The 22,484-nt window shown below is 37.6% G+C and overlaps 1 protein-coding gene across 7 annotated transcripts in view; it reads left to right on the forward strand.

The window, feature by feature from the left end:
* NAV3 (neuron navigator 3) overlaps positions 1-22,484 on the forward strand; it is an 893,819-nt gene that overhangs the window by 842,039 nt on the left and 29,296 nt on the right. For 6 of the 7 annotated variants that reach the window (XM_059886494.1, XM_059886491.1, XM_059886495.1 and 3 more), the window contains 6 exons: positions 10,204-10,325; positions 11,316-11,336; positions 12,022-12,194; positions 13,770-13,923; positions 15,340-15,514; positions 20,217-20,314. In XM_059886494.1, coding sequence (XP_059742477.1) covers positions 10,204-10,325; positions 11,316-11,336; positions 12,022-12,194; positions 13,770-13,923; positions 15,340-15,514; positions 20,217-20,314 — 743 coding nt within the window. The remainder of the gene's footprint in view (positions 1-10,203; positions 10,326-11,315; positions 11,337-12,021; positions 12,195-13,769; positions 13,924-15,339; positions 15,515-20,216; positions 20,315-22,484) is intronic. The other variant, XM_005206002.5, reaches the window with a different exon arrangement.

Consider the following 22,484-nt stretch of genomic DNA (forward strand, 5'->3'; position numbering starts at 1 on the left):
AAAATGGCAACCCACTCCAGTAATTCTTGCCTGGGAAATTCCATGGACATAGGAGCCTGGGAGGCTACAGTCCATGAGGTCAAAAAAGAGTCAGACCCAACCTAGTAACTAAACAGTAACAATGCTTCGACAACCTTAATGATAAAATAATCTTTTTTGCCACCACCCCCACACCTTTGATTGCCACTTAAGAAATACTCTGTGATAATGTCATGTCATTTTTTTCTTTACATAAGTTCTACTTATTTTTAGTCTCTTTTAAGTAGCATTCAATATGCTCAACTCTTACCAGCTGAAAAATGCTTTCTTAAATCCTGAGTGCTCTGTCATCTCTCTTCCCTTTTCCAGATGAATGTTTGATAGAATTCTTCAGTGTCTTTAACCACCAGTCATACTTCAGACACTGGAGTGTGGTTTTCTTTCTACTACTCCACCAAAACTGTTCTCTCCATCATCAATAAGGACTTATATAACTCTAAATCCAGTACATTTAAAATTCTTATTATATTTATCATAGAAATGGCATTTGATACTGATGTCCATTCCATCCTACTTGAAACATTCACTTCTTCTGATGCTCTTTACATGCATATTCTTATTCTTCTATGCTTTTTGAAAGTTTCTTTCACTGTTTCTCTTGTATATTCACTTGCTTATTGCATTTGTTAAATATTGATGTTTCTTAGAGCCCAGTTCTAAGCTCTCTTCCATTATAATTTTATACATTTTATGATTCTCTTCATCCTATCTGAATTTTTATACAAGGCCATCTAATACTCTTTCTATAATTATTGTTTTTGTGTTTATAACTGTCAAATATCTCTCTCCAGGGCAGGCTCATCTCTTGAGTCACACATCTGTAAATCCAGCTGCTAAAGAGGGAACTCTACCTGGTTATCTCTGGGTGTGTGTTTGTTACCTGAAACTCAGCATCTCTAAATATGAACTTGTCTTCTTCCTTCTTAGACCTGCTTATGCCTTCAATGCTGCTTTCTCAGTCAAAAGCATCACCATCTTTCCATATTACCAGCAATCCTCCTCTCCTCACTCAGCAAATCACTAGGTTCTGACCCCACCTCTTAAACATCTCTTGTTTCCATTTCTCCAATCCTCCTATCGCCAGTCCTCATCTCCCCCCTGAACTGCGGCCACAAGCTCCTCAAGAGCCTTCCTGCTCTGTGACTTTCGCCTCTTCGTGCCATTCTTCACCCTGAGACCAGAGCAGTGGCCCAACAGTGTATGTCTAACAGGCATCCCATTGCCTTTAGTTAAAATGCAGACTCCGTAACATGACATAATCTCTCTTTGCCAGTTTTGTTTGTTCAACAAGTGTTTAATGATCATCATTTATGTTCTAGATAGTCTTTTAGACATTATGTCTTGCATTTTGTCATTTCATGCTTTAGCTATCCTGAACTTCTTTCAGTTCTTCCAAAGTTCTTTACATATTCTGTTTATTCTGCTTGGCACTTTCTACAGTGTTTGTTCAGCATAAAAACTTTCTGAGATCTTGCGAGGGTTAGCCTAAACATACCTCCTTGGGGCTTCCCTATTAGCTCAGTTGGTAAAGAATCTGCCTACAGTGTAGGAGACCCCGGTTTGATTCCTGGGTCGGGAAGACCTACTGGAGAAGGGATAGGCTACCCACTCCAGTATTCCTGGGCTTCCCTGGTGACTCAGCTGGTAAAGAATCCACCTCCAATGCAGGAGACCTGGTTTCAATCCCTGGGTTGGGAAGATCTTCTGGAGAAGGGAAAGTCTACCCACTCCAGTATTCTGGCCTAGAGAATTCCATGGACTGTATAGTCCATGGGGTTGCAAAGAGTTGGACACAACTGAACGACTTTCACTTCACTTTCACGTACCTCCTTGACTCTTAAACTATATGAAGTCCCTTTGTGATGTTTTTGAAAATAACTGTAGTTCCCTTAAAAAAATTGCATTACACTTTGGTGCCTTCATTTATTTATGGTCTACCTTTCCTGGTTGATAGCAGCGTGGTTTGTTTTCTTCATACTAAATCCTGGCCATGTTGATGCCTTGTACATGAAAGGGGCTTATTCAAATTTTATAGAAAATACTAATATAAATTTTTAAAAACAAAATTTAAGTTTTGGGAAAATAATTATATAAAGTGAGATATACTGAAATTAAAAGAAAAACTAGTTCTCTAGGGGCTACTGCTGTTAAGAATTTAGCAACTTTCCATGTGGGGGAGTTAATTTATATGCAGCATGGAAAATTACTGCATATTTAAAGCTTATCTTAGAGCTATAATAAAGCAGCTTATGTTCTAAATCTTCATGTTGTAAATAGGTCCAGAAGGGATTTAAAAAGGCTTAATCCCTTCTTTACTGTGGTACAAGACACTGAAGTAAAACTTTCTGGAAAGATTCATTTTATCTCAGGCAACAGGTAGCTTAATGTCTACTGGAATTGAAAAATAGGAATTCCTTTGCTCAGATTTGTGAGAGGGTAGACTAAAATGAACAAAAGGATAACAGTTACTAACAAATTGGTCAAGAAAGATTAAATGATAGTTTTATAAAGTTTAAAACTAACAAAAACAAATAGTTATAAAGGATTGAATGTATATAGGATATTCAGATTAATATTAAAACTCAGTGTTACACGGAATGAATTATAAAAATATATTTATTCAACAATTACTTGCTGATCGCCTACCATATGATATACTCTGTATACAGCCCTGAATATATAATGGTAGACCAACTAAACATAGTCTTTCTCAACATTTAACTTTTAATCATAAAGGAAAGCAGAAATAAAGAATTGTTGTGATGATTAGGGTAGCTGAATGTGCATGTAAAACAGTTATAAGTTCTAAAATGGACAAGAATGTGTGCCATAGAGAGCAAGGGTACAGAGAACCTACTCTGGTTACAGAGTCAAGAAAGTCCTTTACCAGATAGTAATATATAATGGGAAACCCAGGGATCAATTGTCAAGGCAGATTTTTTTTTTTTTTTTAGTTTTTAATTAATTGTTTTTTTTTTAATTTTATTTTATTTTTAAACTTTACAGTATTGTATTAGTTTTGCCAAATATCGAAATGAATCCGCCACAGGTATACCTGCATTCCCCATCCTGAACCCTCCACCCTTCTCCCTCCCCTACCCTCCCTCTGGGTCGTCCCAGTGCACCAGCCCCAAGCATCCAGTACCGTGCATTGAACCTGGACTGGCGACTTGTTTCATACATGATATTATACATGTTTCAATGCTATTCTCCCAAATCTCCCCACCCTCTCCCTCTCCCACAGAGTCCATAAGACTGATCTATACATCAGTGTCTCTTTTGCTGTCTCGTACACAGGGTTATTGTTACCATCTTTCTAAATTCCATATATATGCATTAGCATACTGTATTGGTGTTTTTCTTTCTGGCTTACTTCACTCTGTATAATAGGCTCCAGTTTCATCCACCTCATTAGAACTGATTCAAATGTATTCTTTTTAATGGCTGAGTAATACTCCATTGTGTATATGTACCACAGATTGTAAATACTGACAGAAAAGCATTCCATAAGGGTCTTAAGACAGAAAAGAGATCCAGGCCCTTACGGAACTGACCCCAAGAAGATAATGATCAAAGATAAAATAAACTGAACCAGTTTGGAGAGATGAGTACTGACCAGATTACTTAGGAATCTGTAGGCCGTATTTAAGAGTTGGAATGTTTTCTATTCTTGCTCAAATTGGATTCTACTGGGAAGTCTTAAATAAGAGAGTCATGGTAAGATTTTTCTTTTTTTTTAATTTATTATTTAAATTTATTTATTAACTTTTTTACTTTACAATATTGTATTGGTTTTGCCATACATTGACATGAATCCACCGTGGGTGTACATGTGCTCCCCATCCTGAACCCCCCTCCCACCTCCCTCCCTGTACCACCCCTCTGGCTCATCCCAGTGCACCAGCCCCGAGCACCCTGTATGATGCATTGACCTGGACTGGCGATCTATTTCACATATGATAATATACATGTTTCAATGCCATTCTCCCAAATCATTCCACCCTCACCCTCTCCCACAGAGTCCAAAAGACTGTTCTATAGATCTGTGTCTCTTTTGCTGTCTTGCATACAGGGTTATCATTACCATCTTTCTAAATTCCATATATATGTGTTATTTAATGGTGTTTTCTTTCTGGCTTACTTCACTCTGTATAATAGGATCCAGTTTCATCCACCTCATTAGAACTGATTGAAATGTATTCTTTTTAATAGCTAAGTAATATTCCATTGTGTATATGTACCACAGCTTTCTTATCCGTTCGTCTGCTGATGGACATCTAGGTTGCTTCCATGTCCTGGCTATTGTAAACAGTGCTGTGATGAACATTGGGGTACACGTGTCTCTTTCAATTCTGGTTTCATTGCTGTGTATGCCAGCAGTGGGATTGCTGGGTCATAAGGCAGTTCTATTTCCAGTTTTTAAAGGAATCTCCACACTGTTCTCCATAGTGGCTATACTAGTTTGTATTCCTACCAACAGTGTAAGAGGGTTCCCTTTTCTCCACACCCTCTCCAACATTTATTGCTTGTAGACTTTTGGATAGCAGCCATTCTGACTGGCGTGAAATGTTACCTCATTGTGGTTTTGATTTGCATTTCTCTGATAATGAGTGATGTTGAGCATCTTTTCATGTGTTTGTTAGCCATCTGTATGTCTTCTTTGGAGAAATGTCTGTTTAGTTCTTTGGCCCACTTTTTGATTGGGTCGTTTATTTTTCTGGAATTGAGCTTCAGGATTTGCTTGTACATTTTTGAGATTAATTCTTTGTCAGTTGCTTCGTTTGCTATTATTTTCTCCCATTCTGAAGGCTGTGTTTTCACCTTGCTTATAGTTTCCTTTGTTGTGCAGAAGCTTTTAATTTTAATTAGGTCCCATTTGTTTATTTTTGCTTTTATTTCCAATATTCTGGGAGGTGGGTCATAGAGGATCCTGCTGTGGTTTATGTCGGAAAGTGTTTTGCCTATGTTTTCCTCTAGGAGTTTTATAGTTTCTGGTCTTACATTTAGATCTTTAATCTATTTTGAGTTTATTTTTGTGTATGGTGTTAGAAAGTGATCTAGTTTCATTCTTTTACAAGTGGTTGATGAGTTTTCCCAGAACCACTTGTTAAAGAGATTGTCTTTTCTCCATTGCATATTCTTGCCTCCTTTGTCAAAGATAAGGTGTCCATAGGTGTGTGGATTTATCTCTGGGCTTTCTATTTTGTTCCATTGATCTATATTTCTGTCTTTGTGCCAGTACCATACTGTCTTGATGACTGTGGCTTTGTAGTAGAGCCTGAAGTCAGGCAGGTTGATTCCTCCAGTTCCATTCTTCTTTCTCAAGATCACTTTGGCTATTCGAGGTTTTTTGTATTTCCATACAAATTGTGAAATTATTTGTTCTAGTTCTCTGAAAAATGCCTGTGGTAGCTTGATAGGGATTGCATGAAAGATTTTTCTTTAAAAAGATTTGAAGATGACTTGGCTGGCTGTTCTTTCTTAGAGCAAGTAAGTGATGGCGATGGCTCCAACTAGAACAGTGACAGCACAATGGATGGGGAGTGGAATGTGGAGAATGAATAAACATATAACTGAAATGTATATCATTTAAAATAAGCTTCTCCATTCATTCAGATTGTTGGTATTCATTTGGTCAACCATTTATACTGAACTCTGTGATGCTGCATGTACTCAAATACTTAACTCTAGAAAAGAATTGTCAGAGAAAAGTAAAATGCATTCCTTTCATCCTGTAATGTTATTGAAATTACACCCTTGCCAGTCTTTATTGGAAATGCGGTCATAGTTGAACATAGCTAATACTTCCAAGGACTACTTTTTAACCTATCTTTAAACATTTTGGGATTATTTGAAGTCAAATATAATTTATTAATTCTGGATATAATAAAAACTCTGAAATACTTTAACTCTTAATACATCTGCTTTATTTGTAAAAGTCAGTTATGATGAGAAAACTAGCAAATGCTAATCTTGTTCAGAAAAGCTTGTAGCCAAATATAGCAGATATTTAAAACACAAATACCTACACATGTTCTTTTATTGCTTATTCACATAATTTCCACATTAGTTGATAAGGTATACTGTGCTCCTTTATTGTTGATGCAAAATAACTCACATAAATACCATGATTTAGGTTTTGGCACTGGTAATGCTTTTTGCATGCAAAAACTGTAAATGTTTTCATCATTAAAAAAAATATACTTTTAGACCAAATTCTAGGGATTCTTAAAAACAGCTATTATATTTTTACCCTCCTATAAAATTTTTCAGCATGGTTATTCTCTTAATGGAAAAGTCAAAGTACTTATGGATAGGTATGTATATGAGATTAAAGATGGAGATATGTATATGTATATTACCCACCCACACATATACTTATTGTACGATTTGAAAGTAACCAGTTAAGCTTCCACTTCCATTGGTCATTTTATTGTCAAATTACTTTGCTGAATAGTTTTGATTATATACTATTTTTTCTATGGGAACTTTTTGAAAGCTATATTGTGATTTCTGACCTCAGATAAGTTCCACTGAGATTTTTTTTGCTTGGCTAATCTGCATTGATTCCAATTAAATATGACAGTAAGAGATGGCCTAAAAGCACATTTGACCTTAAAAATAATTTTATAAATTTCTTGTTCTTCACTAACTCTTTGGTCAGTTCACTATGAGTAGAAATAATTTCAATTTTAATATTATAAATAAATCTTATAAGCTTGTATGGAGTGGCTACCTTCAAAAAATGATTTAGTATCAAATAGTCTCCTTTTCAAATATCTTATTAGCTAGAGAGAAGTTCATGCTTTTTACGAGTCATATTACCTGGCAGTTAGTACAATAGACAGTAAGATCCATCTAAGCCTCTTTTTCAGCTGTGTTACTGCAAGGAAACTTTAGTGATTACACTCATTTCAGTGGTTTGCTTTAAGAGTAAAATTAGATTGCTCCCAGAGCAAAGTAAGCATGTAGTAAAAGCTAGCTTTAATATTACCTGTTGTTATTGCTACTACTATTACTCTTCCAAGTCATGGGCTGGGATTAGGTGTAATGGGAGAATTACACTGTCTTAAATATGATTTCTGTCCTTTATCGAGCCCATCTTTGCATGAAATGTTCCCTTGGTATCTCTCATTTTCTTGAAGAGATCTCTAGTCTTTCCCATTCTGTTGTTTTCCTCTATTTCTTTGCACTGATCGCTGAGGAAGGCTTTCTTATCTCTCTTATCTCTCTTATCTTTCTTATCTCTCCTTGCTATTCTTTGGAACTCTGCATTCAGATGCTTATATCTTTCCTTTTCTCCTTTGCTTTTCACTTCTCTTCTTTTCACAGCTATGTTTAAGGCCTCCTCAGACAGCCATTTTGCTTTTTTGCATTTCTTTTCCATGGGGATGGTCTTGATCCCTGTCTCCTGTACAATGTCATGAACCTCCGTCCATAGTTCATCAGGCACTCTATCAGATCTAGTCACTTAAACCTATTTCTGACTTCATAAGGGATTTGATTTAGGTCATACCTGAATGGTCTAGTGGGTTTCCCTACTTTATTCAATTTAAGTCTGAATTTGGCAATAAGGAGGTCATGGTCTGAGCCACAGTCAGATCCTGGTCTTGTTTTTGCTGACTATATAGAGCTTGTCCATCTTTGGCTGCAAAGAATATGATCAATCTGATTTCACTATTGACCATCTGGTGATGTCCATGTATAGAGTCTTCTCTTGTGTTGTTGGAAGAGGGTGTTTGCTATGACTAGTGCATTCTCTTGGCAGAACTCTATTAGCCTTTGCCCTGCTTCATTCCGTACTCAAAGGCCAAATTTGCCTGTTACTCCAGGTGTTTCTTGACTTCCTACTTTTGCATTCCAGTCCCCTATAATGAAAAGGACATCTTTTTTGGGTGTTAGTTCTAAAAGACTTGTAGGTCTTCATAGAACCATTCAACTTCAAGTTATTCAGCATTAATTGTTGGGGCATAGGCTAGGATTACCATGATATTGAATGGTTTGCCTTGGAAATAAACAGAGATCATTCTGTCGTTTTTGAGATTGCATCCAAGTACTGCATTTTGGACTCTCTTGTTGACCATGATGGCTACTCCATTTCTTTAAGGGATTCCTGCCCACAGTAGTAGATAAAATTGTCATCTGAGTTAAATTCAAGGACAGAAATGGTATGGACCTAACAGAGCAGAAGATATTAAGAATAGGTGGCAAGAATACACAGGAGAACAGTACAATAAAGAGCTTCACGACCCAGATAATCATGATGGTGTGATCACTCACCTTGAGCCAGACATTCTGGAATGTGAGGTCCAGTGTGCCTTAGAAAGCATCACTATGAACAAAGTTAGTGGAGGTGATAGAATTCCAGTTGAGCTATTTAAAATCCTAAAAGATGATGCTGTGAAAGTGCTGCACTCAATATGCCAGCAAATTTGGAAAACTCAGCAGTGGCCACAGGACTGGAAAAGGTCAGTTTTCATTCCAATCCCAAAGAAAGGCAATGCCAAAGAATGCTCAAACTACCGCACAATTGCACTCATCTCACACGCTAGTAAAGTAATGCTCAAAATTCTCCAAGCCAGGCTTCAGCAATACGTGAACCGTGAACTTCCAGTGAGCTTACCGTGAACTTACATCAAGGCTGTATATTGTCACCCTGCTTATTTAACTTATACGCAGAGTACATCATGAGAAACGCTGGGCTAGAAGAAGCACAAGCTGGACTCAAGATTGCCAGGAGAAATATCAATAACCTCATATATGCAGATGACACCACCCTTATGGCAGAAAGTGAAGAAGAACTAAAGAGCCTCTTGATGAAAGTGAAAGTGGAGAGTGAAAAAGTTGGCTTAAAGCTCAACATTCAGAAAACTAAGATCATGGCATCTGGTCCCATCACTTCATGGGAAATAGATGGAGAAACAGTGGAAACAGTGTCATACTTTATTTTGGGGGGCTCCAAAATCACTGCAGATGGTGACTGCAGCCATGAAATTAAAAGACGCTTACTCCTCGGAAGGAAGATTATGACCAACCTAGACAGCATATTGAAAAGCAGAGACATTACTTTGCCAACAAAGGTCCGTCTAGTCAAGGCTATGGTTTTTCCAGTGGTCATGTATGGATGTGAGAGTTGGACTGTGAAGAAAGCTGAGTGCCAAAGAATTGATGCTTTTGAACTGTGGTGTTGGAAAAGACTCTTGAGAGTCCCTTGGAGTGAAAGGAGATCCAACCAGTCCATTCTGAAGGAGATCAGTCCTGGGATTTCTTTGGAAGGACTGATGTTGAAGCTGAAACTCCAATACTTTGGCCACCTCATGCAAAGAGTTGACTCATGGAAAAGACCCTGATGCTGGGAGGGATTGGGGGCAGGAGGAGAAGGGGACGACAGAGGATGAGATGGCTGGATGGCATCACCAACTCGATGGACGTGAGTTTGTGTGAACTCCGGGATTTGGTGATGGACAGGGAGGCTTGGCTGGCTGCGATTCATGGGGTTGCAAAGAGTCGGACATGACAGCGGCAGAACTGAACTGAAATATGATTTCTATTTAATTCACTAATGAAGTCTACCTAGATTCTCTCTTGATGACTTTGGCTCTTTGACCGTGGTCAAGGTACTTCCTTGCATTTCGGTTGTCTCATCTATGAGATAAAGTGCTTAGATGACTCACAAGGTTTGTTTTGGCTCTAACAAGGTATGCTTCCATGAAATGGAAAGTCGGTATATCTGGCTTCAGTAGCTTTATTCAAAGGACAAATATTAAAAAGACACAATTAATTTTCATGCCATTATGAGTTTCCATTTACTCCATGGAATATATCATTGGGATAAATGATTTTCTAAGTGCTGTTTAATCTAGGTATTCAGTAAAAATCACTAGCATAGCATTTAATTTGGCGACAAAACTCGGAATTCATTAAACTGCCAATGCTACAGACTTACCTGAGATTCCTATTGAATCTTAATACAGGTAACCTAATTAATTAAAGCAAATAGGGTGATACTTTGTTAAGCTTATAAAACTAAAACTGCATTGAAATGATCTATACAAAGCTGTGTTGACTATTATTAGAGAACTTCCTCTCAGAAAGCCTAAAATTCTTATTTGGTCAGATTGCAAGTCTTTTTGAGTAAATGTGGCTCTCTCTGTCTGTGGCTAGATCTCCGCATCAGAAGACAGCATTCCTCTGAAAGCGTTTCTAGTATTAACAGTGCCACAAGCCATTCCAGCATTGGCAGTGGTAACGATGCCGACTCCAAGAAGAAGAAAAAGAAAAATTGGGTAAGCTATTAGCATTCATCTAATTCACAAACTTATTACTGCACAGTGAGGCAGGATTTTTCCTTTTGGGCTTTAGAGATTCACAGCAGTTTACAGTGTCTCGTTCAAGTGACTCACCCCTCAAATTCTATACTCATCAAAAAGCTCAGGGCAGCCTGTTGCTGAAGAACAGACATCTTGGAGTTGGGACTAACTGAACTTAGATTTGAATCCCAACTCTGATGCTTACTTTTTGGCTCTTAGGCAAGTTACTTCACCTTTTGGCGAGCCTAAATTTTCTTGTTTGTAAAAACTGGATAATTATACTGACTTTACAGGGATATTGTAAAGAAAAATAGAGTAGCATCTATAAATAAATGGCTCAAAGCAGGACCTTATTGTGAAGGTGGAGATGAAGAAGAAGAAAAGGATGAGGGTGATGGTGGTGGTGTTAGTAGTCGTGATGATGGTGATGGTGGTAAAGATGCTGATGGAAGAAGAGGAGAAAAAATAGAATTGGTAAAAAAGAAAGACGAGTCCTTGCAAACTTCTGCACCCCTTGCATCAACAGAGCTTCTGGTGTGAAAGTACCACTGTATCAGAAATCAACTCTGTATATTTTCACCAAAAGAACATAGGAGAAATATAAAAATGTACTTTAACAGAACTACCCCTTGTTAGCTAGAACTATCCCTTGTTAGCTAATTTATGATATAAAGTAATTGCTGAAAAACTGAGGGGAAGATGCTACCACTACAAAATGTTTAAAAAATAATGAAGTAAAGGATTTTTTTGACTGCTATGAAAGAAAAGTAAATTTTAAATAAGTAGAACTCTTGATGAAATCCAAAATGAAATTAGGAAAGGATTTTACTAGAGTGCTTTCTGTAAATAATGAGAGAAATATCTTTTTTGTTTTAAAAACAATGTTGATGCAGGTAATATTTTAAAATACTGATCAGCCTTCCTTCCCTTGGTTTGTAATTGCGCACTCTTTCATGTTTCTGCAAGGTGAACTCTAGAGGAAGTGAGGTGAATATAAATCGTGGACAGTCTGGCATGCATCTATAAAACACCCACCCTTGGCATGAATGCTATTCATTTTGGCAGGAAGCTTTTATACCTTTTAAAAACAGATTACCTTGTTTGTCTTTTCTTTGTGTCTTTTCATTTTAATCTTCAATTTTAAAGAGAAGTAAAACTACTTTCCAAATAGCGCTGTAGGGCGTACCAATTCTGGTTTGCATAGTCTGGGAACTGAAAATTTGAATAGAAACTCACGATTGATGAAGTGTTAGGTGAATTTGATTTCATTTTGCTTTTTAAGTTTGTACTGTCAGCAGGCCCTGACTTGACAGTAGAGCTAAAGTGGCCATTTAAAACAAATTGCCTTGAAGAGAGGAGCCTTCTGAAAGGAGATCCCTTCAAGGTACTTCGTTTTAAATGAGTGCTCTGATGGCCCTGCCCTTGTCCCTGCACTGTTTAAAAGCCTTCCATGTTTGCGCTGTGCTGGATTAATACAAAAATAAAACAGAAACACAAAACACGGTATCTTTTTTTTTTTTTAATTAGAGATACCGTGCTGCAGCTGTTAATCCTTTGCTTATACATACTGACCCCAGGCAGTGGCTAGGATGGCACTTGCAAACTAACGGCCCAAAGCGAGATGCCCCCAGTGCAAATAGACAAGGAAGGTAATTTCTGTCCTTTCTTGCAGCTGAGAAGCTCATTCAAACAAGCCTTTGGGAAGAAAAAGTCCACCAAGCCCCCTTCCTCACATTCGGACATTGAAGAGCTTACAGATTCGTCCCTCCCAGCATCCCCCAAGTTGCCCCACAATGGGGGTGACTGTGGGTCAGCCTCCATGAAGCCCTCCCAGTCTGCCTCTGCGTAAGTCACCCCCTCTGCAGCACAAGGAAGAATCTATTGAAGACGACTTCAGGCCAGGCCCACGTGTGTGTTCTGAATGGAATCGCAGCATCGTCTCTGTGTCCGTTATTTCCAGATCTTCCTTAGAATAGCAGACAGCATTCATTTCTCTTCTGTTTTCCATACATTAGAACGTGAATGATTCTTGATCTCATTCTCCCCTTTTCTAAGTTATTATTTTCACTGGCATTTGTCCTTGTATCTATCTAACTGTGCATTAAATGCAGGTCACCCCTTGTCTGGCCACCAAAGAAACGGCAAAATGGCCCTGTGATCTACAAGCATAGATCCCGGTAAAATGGAGTGTGATGCATGAAAACTGCTCAGATCCCAGTTCTAACCTAAGCAGTGTTCACTCCTGCTTTCTCTAAAATCACTCGCATGTGTTTCAACAATGACTACCTCCTCTGCCCTCCTGTTGTGGAAGTAAAATTTTGTTACCTTAAGCCAAACTGCAATCCATTTTTCTTCAATTGTGTTAGATAATCTAGCATAGCATTTTTTATAGTATCCCACTAGAATGTTATAAGAAAGAATAAAACATGTAGAAGGTTAAACATGTGCTCTGATAATTCTCTTTGTTCTGTACACTGTTCAGTTCAGAGTCCATGTGTGCCCGTGACGGCAGCTCCCTGGAGCTGTCATATACACAAGGCCACAAATAGAACCATTTAAGACCGTGCACACTCTGTTTAATTCCCTTACTTAGAAGAACATAGCACGGTCATTTTGTGACCAGCAACTTAATCCTCACATTTTAAATAGAAAAGCTACTCATTAATACAACAGAAATTCTTTTTGACACATTTCCTCCCAAGCTGTCTACAAAACAACAACACAACAGCAGCGAGGATGTCGTGTATGTGACCTTCAAGCAGCCCCAACTAGCCGGCTTGTTTGGGTTGAAACCTTGCTTCAGTTTCATTAGCTGACCTCCTAAATCAGCCGAGCCTACCAGAAGGATTATATAACACTCATCCATTATTTAAATGTCCAAAACTAATCTCCCTGATTTATTGTCTACAATATTTATTTTGAAGTTTTGTGGTAACCGGGAGATAGTATTATGGCAAAACAAGATTATTCTTTGCAAAATTTTATAAAACTAGAAATCAACATTTTGATACATAATAACTTTGTTTTAAACAAATTTAATATGTTGCAAATAGAAGGTTAAGTCCCTTGAAAAAATGGTTGAATGAGATATAGTAATACTCTGACTTTCAGCCCCACAAATATTAGCAACAAGGGAATTTTGAGTATCAGTTTCTATACAGTAAAGATAGGTTGTTTTTAAACTTCAAAAAATAGAGATTAAAAAAAGAGAGAGAGACAAAGGCCTACTCTTTTCCGTTTTGAACCTATGAATGTATTTCTGTTTGTAAAACTCTTTTTCCTTTTCTCTAGGTTTTGCCAGCAGCAAATAATCTCTGTACCTGCTGGATATTATTGCAGTTCAGCTTTTCAAAGAATCATTGCCTTTCCTAATCCTCTGGCTTCCCCAACTGCTGATTTTGTGCTTGTTTCTTTCTTCAGGATCTGTGAATGCACAGAGGCTGAGGCAGAGATAATTCTGCAGTTGAAGAGTGAGCTCAGAGAAAAGGAATTAAAATTAACAGATATTCGGCTGGAGGCCCTCAGCTCTGCACATCATCTCGATCAGATCCGGGAAGCCATGAACCGGATGCAGGTTGGTCTGTAAGCACCTTCAAGGAGTGAACAGGAGAGCTTTGAAATGCTGCTTATTCTCTTGTCTCAGTTATTGTAAAAGCAAATCTCACATTTAAATCCCTTTTGGAAATGCACTCTTTTTATTTAATCTCCGCAACTCCTTTCCTAATATCGGTTGGAGAATTTTGTAAAATCCAGCTTTGGAAATGGGAATGCAAACTGGCTGGTTGCACTCAAGGACCATTGAAGGCACCTTTACTAGTGATTGAACTGGCTGAGAGCTAAGTTTTCAGAGAAACTACTGCAGCCCTTGCTTCTTGACTTCCCCGTGATTTACCTTTTGGTAACTTCTTCCTATAATTTTGAAATCTGACTTTCAAACACCTTTACCTGTTTTTTATTGAAAAACAAATGAAATGAGGAAAGGACAGAAATATAACACAAGCTTTCTAAATATGAAAGTAAAAGTGATGTAGAATGCCATCTGTAAAAGTAAAGCTTTTGTATATCTTGGAAGGATCCGAAGGCTAAATTCAGAACCAATCTGTGCTCAGACTTTCATTTTATTATTGTCAACCAATAATCACTTGGTACCACAGATGACTGAAACAGGAAAAGCTCGTTGCCAAGCAGATTCCTATACCACTGATATATTCATCAAAAGGCTTGTGTTGTTTTTATGAGCTTAGTGCTCTGTTTCGAAGGAACAAAAACTTTTTCAGACGTTAGCTAGGATTCTGAAGTGATAATTTGAAATCACTTCATTTATATAACTTTTGTTTTACTGTGATTTTCAACTCTTCCTGAATTCAGAATATTACGAAGGGCATTTTCTTCTATGAGATATTAATAGTATTGCATTAAATTTTTAAATTTTATTTTATTAAAGCATAGTTGATTTATAATGTTGTATTATAAAGTTTCAGATGCACAGCACAGTGATTCAGTTATATATATATATACCTGAATATAGATAGATAGATACATTCTTTTTAAATTCTTTTCCCTTATAGGTTTTTACAAAATATTGAGTATATAGTAGGTCTCTCTGTTGGTTATCTGTTTTTATATATGTTGTAGTGTTTAATTCTAAAATGAGAAATGGAATGACCTCTTCAATTATGTTATTCTTAATTCAGGTGAGACCACATCCTGGAAAACTCCTCAAATATATGATAGATTTTTTTTTAAGTGTGAAAAAATTCCACTGGTCAGTGTATCTATATTTGTGAATATCTGAATATGTATATATGGGAGACAGAGAAAGAGATTTACTTTTCCTTCTTTGGAAGGAAATCTTGTTTTCATAATTCATAGTTGTTTTTTAATATCTCACCACATTAAAAAAAAAAAAAACACTGATTAACACTACTACTAAAAGAGTTGATACCCTTTTCTCTTCAAGTTAGCGCCATGTTTTTCAATTTCACAACAGAACGAGATTGAAATACTGAAGGCTGAAAATGACCGGCTGAAGGCGGAGACGGGGAACGTGGGGAAGCCTGCTCGGCCCCCGTCCGAGTCCGCGAGCAGCACCTCCTCCTCCTCCTCGCGCCAGTCCTTAGGGCTCTCGCTCAACAATCTGAACATCGCGGAGTCTGTTACCTCAGGTGATTTTGCGCGCACAGTGCCTAATCACAGCATGCCTAGGACTTCACAAGCGAGGACACCTCGAATTTGGAGACCCTTGCCCACCACTGCCCTCACCCATTCCCTCTTCAAAGCGTTAACACCCTAATTCTCAGAGATAGCCCTTTTTCCTTATAAGTTCATTCTCAGTCATGATCATCTTAAAAGAACATTCTGTGTAAAAGAGTGAAACGACTTAGACATACGGTTTTCATATCATTTTTTAAAACAATTGTTTGTGCTTGACAAGTACTTCCTCCAGGATTACAGATAGGATGAAGGAGTAGTATTCTCTGATGATGGTTTGTACTCATCACTGTATAATCAGAACCCCATGCATTTTGATAGCGTTTTGCCCATTTACAGGTGTTTCAGGCCCTATTCCTAAATTTGACTAGTGATCCTGCATTTTGCAGCCCAGGGAGAATACAGTGCTCCTCTGTCACCGGGCTATAGCTCTATTAAACTGTCACCAAACAGACAAAAAGGAAACGCTGGGTTCCAGTATTGAGTTTAGAATAAGGGTAGCGTTTTAGTCAGTTGCAAATAGAATCATATAACCTAACGTCTTAATATCTGATGAACTACTCAGTTATAAAGTATAACTGCTCCTTTAATTGAGTGCACACACACAGCATTTAATCATTTTTGTATACATAAAAGACTTGGTTGAGAAAGATTTACAGGAGGACCTGTAGTGATTACAAAGCACAGCCACTAGATGACGCTTGAAAACCAATAATATACAAAATATACAAAAATTCCTCGGCAATTTTCAGTTCGGTTCAGTTCAGTTGCTAAGTCGTGTCTGACTCTTTGCGACCCCATGAATCGCAGCACGCCAGGCCTCCCTGTCTATCACCATCTCCCGGAGTTAACTCAAACTCACGTCCATCGAGTCAGTGATGCCATCCAGCCATCTCATCCTGTCATCCCCTTTTCCTCCTGCCCCTAATCCCTCCCAGGATCAGTCTTTTCCAATGAGTCAACTCTTCGCATGAGGTGGCCAAAGTACTGGAGTTTCAGCTTTAGCATCATTCCTTCCAAAGAATCCCAGGGCTGATCTCCTTTAGAATGGACTGGTTAGATCTCCTTGCAGGCCAAGGGACTCTCAAGAGTCTTCTCCAACACCACAGTTCCAAAGCATCGATTCTTCGTTGCTCAGCTTTCCACACAGTCAAACTCTCACATCCATATATGACCACAGGAAAAACCATAGCCTTGTCTAGACGAACCTTTGTTGGCAAAGTAATATGTCTGCTTTTCAATATGCTATCTAGGTTGGTCATAACTTTCCTTCCAAGGAGTAAATGTCTTTTAATTTCATGGCTGCAGTCACCATCTGCAGTGATTTTGGAGCCCCCCAAAATAAAGTCTGACACTGTTTCCACTGTTTCTCCATCTATTTCCCATGAAGTGATGGGGCCAGATGCCATGATCTTAGTTTTCTGAATGTTGAGCTTTAAGCCAACTTTTTCACTCTCCTCTTTCACTTTCATGAAGAATCTCTTTGGTTCTTCGTCACTTTCTGCCATAAGGGTGGTGTCATCTGCATATCTGAGGTTATTGATATTTCTCCTGGCAATCTTGATTCCAGCTTGTGCTTCTTCTAGCCCAGCGTTTCTCATGATGTACTCTGCATATAAGTGAAATAAGCAGGGGGACAATATACAGCCTTGACGTACTCCTTTTCCTATTTGGAACCAGTCTGTTGTTTCATGTCCAGTTCTAACTGTTGCTTCCTGACAGGTTTCTCAGGAGGCAGGTCAGGTGGTCTGGTATTCCCATCTCCTTCAGAATTTTCCACAGTTTATTGTGATCCACACCGTCAAAGGCTTTGGCATAGTCAGTAAAGCAGAAATAGATGTTTTTCAGAAACTCTCTTGCTTTTTCAGTGATCCAGCGGATGTTCGCAATTTGATCTCTGGTTCCTCTGCCTTTTCTAAAACCAGCTTGAACATCTGGAAATTCACGGTTCATGTACTGTTGAAACCTCGCTTGGAGAATTTTGAGCATTACTTTACTAGCATGTGAGATGAGTGCAATTGTGTGGTAGTTTGAGCATTCTTTGGCATTGCCTTTCTTTGGGATTGGAATGAAAACTGACCTTTTCCAGTCCTGTGGCCACTGCTGAGTTTTCCAAATTTGCTGACATATTGAGTGTGGCACAGCATCATTGTTTAAGATTTGAAATAGCTCAACTGGAATTCCATCACCTCCACTAGCTTTTTTCATAGTGATGCTTCCTAAGGCCCACTTGACTTCACATTCCAGGATGTCTGCTCCAGCTGAGTGTGAGTGATCACACCATCGTGATTATCTGGGTTGTGAAGATCTTTTTTGTACAGTTTCTGTGTATTCTTGCTACCTCTTCTTAATATCTTCTGCTTCTTTTAGTTCCATACCATTTCTGTCCTTTATTGTGCCCATCTTTGCATGAAATGTTCCCTTGATATCTCTGATTTTCTTGAAGACATCTCTAGTCTTTCCCATTCTGTTGCTTTCCTCTATTTCTTTCCATTGATTGCTGAGGAAGGCTTTCTTATCTCTCCTTGCTATTCTTTGGAACTCTGCATGGTTAGTGGGCTCAAACTTGACAGTTAAAAGTGCTTTTATGCTGGGGCTTTTTAACAGAAAAGCTTTGTAGAGTACATGATTAATTAAAAAAGAAGTAGACAGAGGACAATTGACAGAGGTCCAGTTCCTCAAATATAGTGCATGTTCCATGCATCCAGTGAAGACAGAGGTGTGAAAAAACCTTTAATTTTCTTGTCAGTATTTCACTTGATTGGAACCAGAATGGCAAACCTTTTTATTCTATTTTCAATATGTTGACAGAAAACCATAACTTATTTTCCAAATAAATAAATAAACCAAAAACAAAACACAAAGAACCTAATCTCAAATTGGCTGTTGTTTGTTTTCCCTCAGAGTTGTTTGCTCCGGTGATCATCCCATTGGTGTACCAATGGGGAGACCCAGAGTGAGCCACGGTGTTCTCCTCCAACTATTAATACAAGGAGTTAGAATAGACACACAGAGAAAAGGAGTAATGGTTAGAACAGGTGAACTTACTAAATACTGAGGATAAAGTGCTTTAAAAGCATTGTCTGTTATGCTCTCAATAACTCTACCAAGCTGATGGTTTTATAACCCATTTTATAGATGAAGAAACCAAGACTTGGGGATGTGATTACTATAATTAGTTCAGTAAATGATAGAGCAGGGAATTCATCTTCTTTCTCACCATGGTATTCATTTCCAGTGCCCAGGACAGTACCTGATTTCTTTGATGCTTAATAAATTATTATTTTAAATAATTATTTTTGAATATTTATAAACAATTATGAATAATTGAACAAAGTACTAAAGAGGTGATTTGGTCATGAATTATAAGATATTTAGATGTGAATAATTAGCCTGTTTAAAATTTTGAGAAAAGGAACGAGAATTAAAATGACACTTAAGGAAGAGTTTTGAGCAGGATAAGCAAAAAGATGAGACCAGGAGGATGTTCATCTAGTAAAAAAAAAATTAATTCCAGCAAGGGAGATTGTCTTTGACAATTTAAAAATTTCTAGCAAAAAAATCTCCATATTCCTTAAACTCTAAATTTGTTTTTCATTGTTACGGTATTATGGCATTTTTTAAACTCCTTTCTTTGCAAAATTGCATATTCCAATTATTAAAGTAATACAACAATTTTATTTTCAGAACCCATTTGATGAAATTGTTTCTTTTATATAATGATACAAAGTCCTTGTCTCTCTGAATTTACAGTGTGAGCAATTGAGTCCTCTTGTCACCAGGCACATGTGATCTTCAACATATAGCTAAGTTTCCTTTGTCCACAGAACACTATCTTCATATTAAATATGCCTCTATAATATCATCATTTTCAAAGGAAAACATATGTGGGATAGTTTGCCTTACTCATTCTCCAAACTGAACATTAATCTCATGTACTATATTTAAAAAATTAATCTTTAATCACATTTAAAGTTGGTAGTTTAAAGGTTAACTAGCTTTATCATGCTTCTGTAACTCTTAGCTGATTACTAGAAATATCATTTTTGTTTTGAAACTGTGAGCAGAAAGAGGACAGAAGAGCAATAATTAATATATTTTTGCAGGGAAGTATAATGCCATCATTGAAATTCAAAACATTACCTAAAATTACAGATATAAGGAAAAGTAGTCATATAGCTGTGTTTGTACCAAATGCTTGAAAATAATTTCAGTTGACAGTCAATCTCAGCACCTTTGCATTCATAATTTCATGGGGTTTGAGCTTGGATATTTTCAGCTAGATAGAAAATCAGATTGCTTTTCAATTTGTGGCAGTTATAATGGTAACTAAATATTACTCAGGTATTACTCAGACCTGTGCATAATAGGGGAAGAAACCCCTTATTTCCTCATCTATTGCGATGGCCCAACACTTGGGTGAAGATCTTTGAAAACAGAAATAAAGTCTTAGATGAAAACTTTAACCCAACCACAGCCACCCATCTTCTTGAAAGCTGAGGTTTTTCACCTGTGTTAAGTTAGAATGCATGGCAGAAAAGGTAAATATTCCCCTTGAAAAGCGTAAAACTATGGGGGAGAAAGTGATGACAGTAGACAAATCCGAGCTAACATGACTCTGTTATGTGTGTGTATGTTTCTTTGGAAATTTGGTAGATATTTTGCTGGATGATCCTGGTGATGCAACTGGACACAAGGATGGCCGCAGTGTGAAAATTATAGTCTCCATAAGCAAGGGCTACGGCCGAGCAAAGGTATTTCTTTCATTTTAAGCTCTTTATTACCGTTTATGACCACAAGTCAAATATATTGAAATATGAGTATTTTTCCTGATAAATATACCACCAGCAGAGTTTGTCTTGGCATTGGCTTAATGTGTTTATAAAAGCATGAAAGTTAGGGACTCAAAAAGAAATGGCCTCATCCTATAGGTAGAAATGTGTCTCCGTACTTCATGTTTATTCACTGAAAATAGTAGCGGCTGTCAGCCACCCTCATTCCTAAAACCTAAAAAGAAACACATGGCTTTCTTTGACATAGCATCTTATCTAACTAAATACAGGTGATGTTTATGATGTATGGTACCGTGTTGCTAGAACTGTCAAGATGGTCTTTCCACAAAGAGGAGACTATAAGCTATATGGCCATTCTAGACACTGGAAAGATAGATATATTTTATTAGACTCATTATAACAATGTCCATTAATACTACTTTTGTGTATCATTTTTAAGCAAGGCCCTAGCTGAAAAGGCAAATATTTAATTTTTCTGGAATCAAATATTGCCTTCAAATTGGCAGTGTCATCCTGATCCTAGACTCTTCTTGAAACAAAAAATATTTTTTTTCAAGTTGAAATTGTATTTCAGTGGCCAAAAATACAAATTTGTAGGTATCCAATTTTTTCGTATCAAACAGAAGAGCAAAGAACTTTAGAATTTTAAGATAATTGCAGTATTTAAGTTTGAAAAGTGAGCTAGCAATTGTGAATTTTTACATTGAGCATATATTCTAAGAATTATAATGCCATAAGCTTTCTGCTTGAGCTGCAGATCTGTGCCTGAATTTCCCATGTGGGTCTTTTTGTAAAAGACTATAATAGTCTCAGTGAAGCTTGAACGATCTCTGATTTAAAAGCAGCAGCTTAAAAGCACTGTAAGCATGTCCATTTTGACTCAGTTACATTAACACCAGAAAACAAGTTTTCTTTTTCAAAATAATTCTGAAAGACAATATTTCTGAATGTTAAGAAGAAGATATCTTGGTCTTCTTGAGTTACCATAACAAAATACTGCAGATTGGATGGCTTAAACAATGGAAATTTGTTTTCTCCTGGTTATTAAGTCCAAGATCAAGGTGCTATCTGGTTTGGTTCCTGAAAAGGGCTCTCTCTTTGGGTTGCAAATGGCACCTTCTTGGCTATGTTCTCACAGGCCTTTCCTCAATGTGTGTACTTGGGGAGAGAGAGATCTCTCTCTTACTTCCCCTACTTAGATAAGGCTGCTGCTGCTGCTGCTAAGTCGCTTCAGTCGTGTCCGACTCTGTGCGACCCCACAGACGGCAGCCCATCAGGTTCCACCGTCCCTGGGATTCTCCAGGCAAGAACACTGGAGCGGGTTGCCATTTCCTTCTCCGATGCATGAAAGTGAAAGTGAAGTCGCTCAGTCGTGTCCGACTCTTCGCGACCCCATGGACTTCAGCCTACTAGGCTCCTCCGTCCATGGGATTTTCCAGGCAAGAGTACTGGAGTGGGGTGCCATTGCCTTCTCCGACTTAGAAGGCTACTGATCCTGTGATGTCAGACCCACTCTCATGGCCTAATTTAACTCTTATTACCTCCTGCTGATTCCATTTCCAAACACCATCAATTGGGAGTTGTGGTTTAATATATGAATTTGAGTGGAACAAACATTCAGTCTGTAACAGTGGTATAAAAATAACAGTGGTTTTGCTATGAATTTCTAACTTTTTTTTAAAAACAAATATTAGTTTCAGGTTATACCTAAGTAGTGGTGATAATCATTTACCCTTATAGAGTTAAATGCTATAGATGAAGAAATGTAGGTCAGAGCCAGCTAAGTGACTTGACCTAACATCACTTTTCTTAATTACATGTAGACGTAGTTTCATCTTTAGACTTTCATATATGAAAAGTAAACTAACCACTTTAATAGTTTTGCTATGAAATGAACCATGTTTATATTTAAAACACCAAAACCCTACCAAAAAACAAAAAAATCAAGTCAATGAAAATCTTTGAGTTTTGAAATGTAATTTTGAAGATTCTCCAAGAATCTTCAAGGATTCCTTGTAATCCTGTAGGATTTCCTGGCAAGTATTCTAAATATTGAATTTTCTGATAAATTCAAAGTAGAGCCTGAGTTGTGAATATATGAATCCCATACTGCCATGGATAACTTATTTTT

The sequence above is a fragment of the Bos taurus genome, chromosome 5, assembly GCF_002263795.3.
Source record: "Bos taurus isolate L1 Dominette 01449 registration number 42190680 breed Hereford chromosome 5, ARS-UCD2.0, whole genome shotgun sequence".
NCBI lineage: Eukaryota > Metazoa > Chordata > Mammalia > Artiodactyla > Bovidae > Bos > Bos taurus.